This window comes from Mesitornis unicolor, unplaced genomic scaffold (assembly GCF_000695765.1).
Source record: "Mesitornis unicolor isolate BGI_N332 unplaced genomic scaffold, ASM69576v1 scaffold15913, whole genome shotgun sequence".
In the NCBI taxonomy this organism is placed as follows: Eukaryota; Metazoa; Chordata; class Aves; order Mesitornithiformes; family Mesitornithidae; genus Mesitornis; species Mesitornis unicolor.
The window spans coordinates 7,356-8,223 of record NW_010176818.1 but is presented as its reverse complement, the minus strand read 5'-3'; the positions used below and the strand labels follow the sequence as shown (position 1 = coordinate 8,223).

Here is an 868-nt window from a genome sequence, read left to right as displayed (position 1 = left end):
GGGCGTGCAGCAGCCGGAGCCGCTTCCGTATGCGGGCGCAAGTGGGCGGCGCGGCGGAGCCGGGGCTCTCTTGGTGGGGCGTCGCGGAGCGGTAAGCGTCGGGAGCTGCCGAAGGGCTCGCTGGGCTGGGGGAAGCACTTTCCTGCTTTTAAGAAACCAAAAATCAAAGAGAGGGGGTGTCAGAACGTTCGGATCACAGGAAAGTGCACAGAACTTCCCAATTTCTTCTATAATTTGTACGACTAGATACTGCCAAAATTTGCAATTTCAAATGGTTCTTACGTACTGAGTATACACATTAGTAAAGAAGAAATAAACAGAAGGTAGAACTTTTAACTGAACACAGAACTTTATTTGAAAACAATCAAACAAGTGAACAGGGTTTTGCTATTTTCATATTTTTTGTTAGCAGTAAGTTATTGCAGACTTCAGTTTTCATTCTATTTGTCTCCTTAGGTCATGCATATGTATAGGCATATTGCGAAACCTTATGAATATGTAACACTTTGCTGCATATAAGTGAGGCAAACTGCAGCGTCCAGCGCGGGCACAATTTGGAGGAACTGCCCCCTGTGCTGCCCAGCGCTGAATAAAACATACCCACTTTACAATCCTACAGATTGTGGAGTCTGGTTTTGGATCCACGCATCATTGCCCCCCTCCTCCTGCCCGGTGGCGCCATCTGGCGGCTCCCGCCCGCCTCCTGCCTCCCGGGTCAGGGTCAGCCTCTCTGCATGGGAGGTGCGCGCCGCGAGCAGGCCTCCGCTGCTCCTCTGCCTGTCCTGTCAGAGCCACCGGGCCGTGCCTGCACCTCGCCCCCTCACAACCGCTAACCAGCCCTCTCGCTGGCGGCTTGCCCTCCCCCCAC

The 868-nt window shown here is 53.1% G+C and overlaps 1 protein-coding gene across 1 annotated transcript in view; it reads right to left on the bottom strand.

The window, feature by feature from the left end:
* The window catches only part of HPS3 (Hermansky-Pudlak syndrome 3), a 16,569-nt gene extending 15,887 nt beyond the window's left edge, over window positions 1-682 (bottom strand). Inside the window, 1 exon segment of the mRNA XM_010181849.1 lies at window positions 618-682. Coding sequence (XP_010180151.1) covers window positions 618-682 — 65 coding nt within the window.
* Window positions 683-868: the final 186 nt, after the last annotated feature.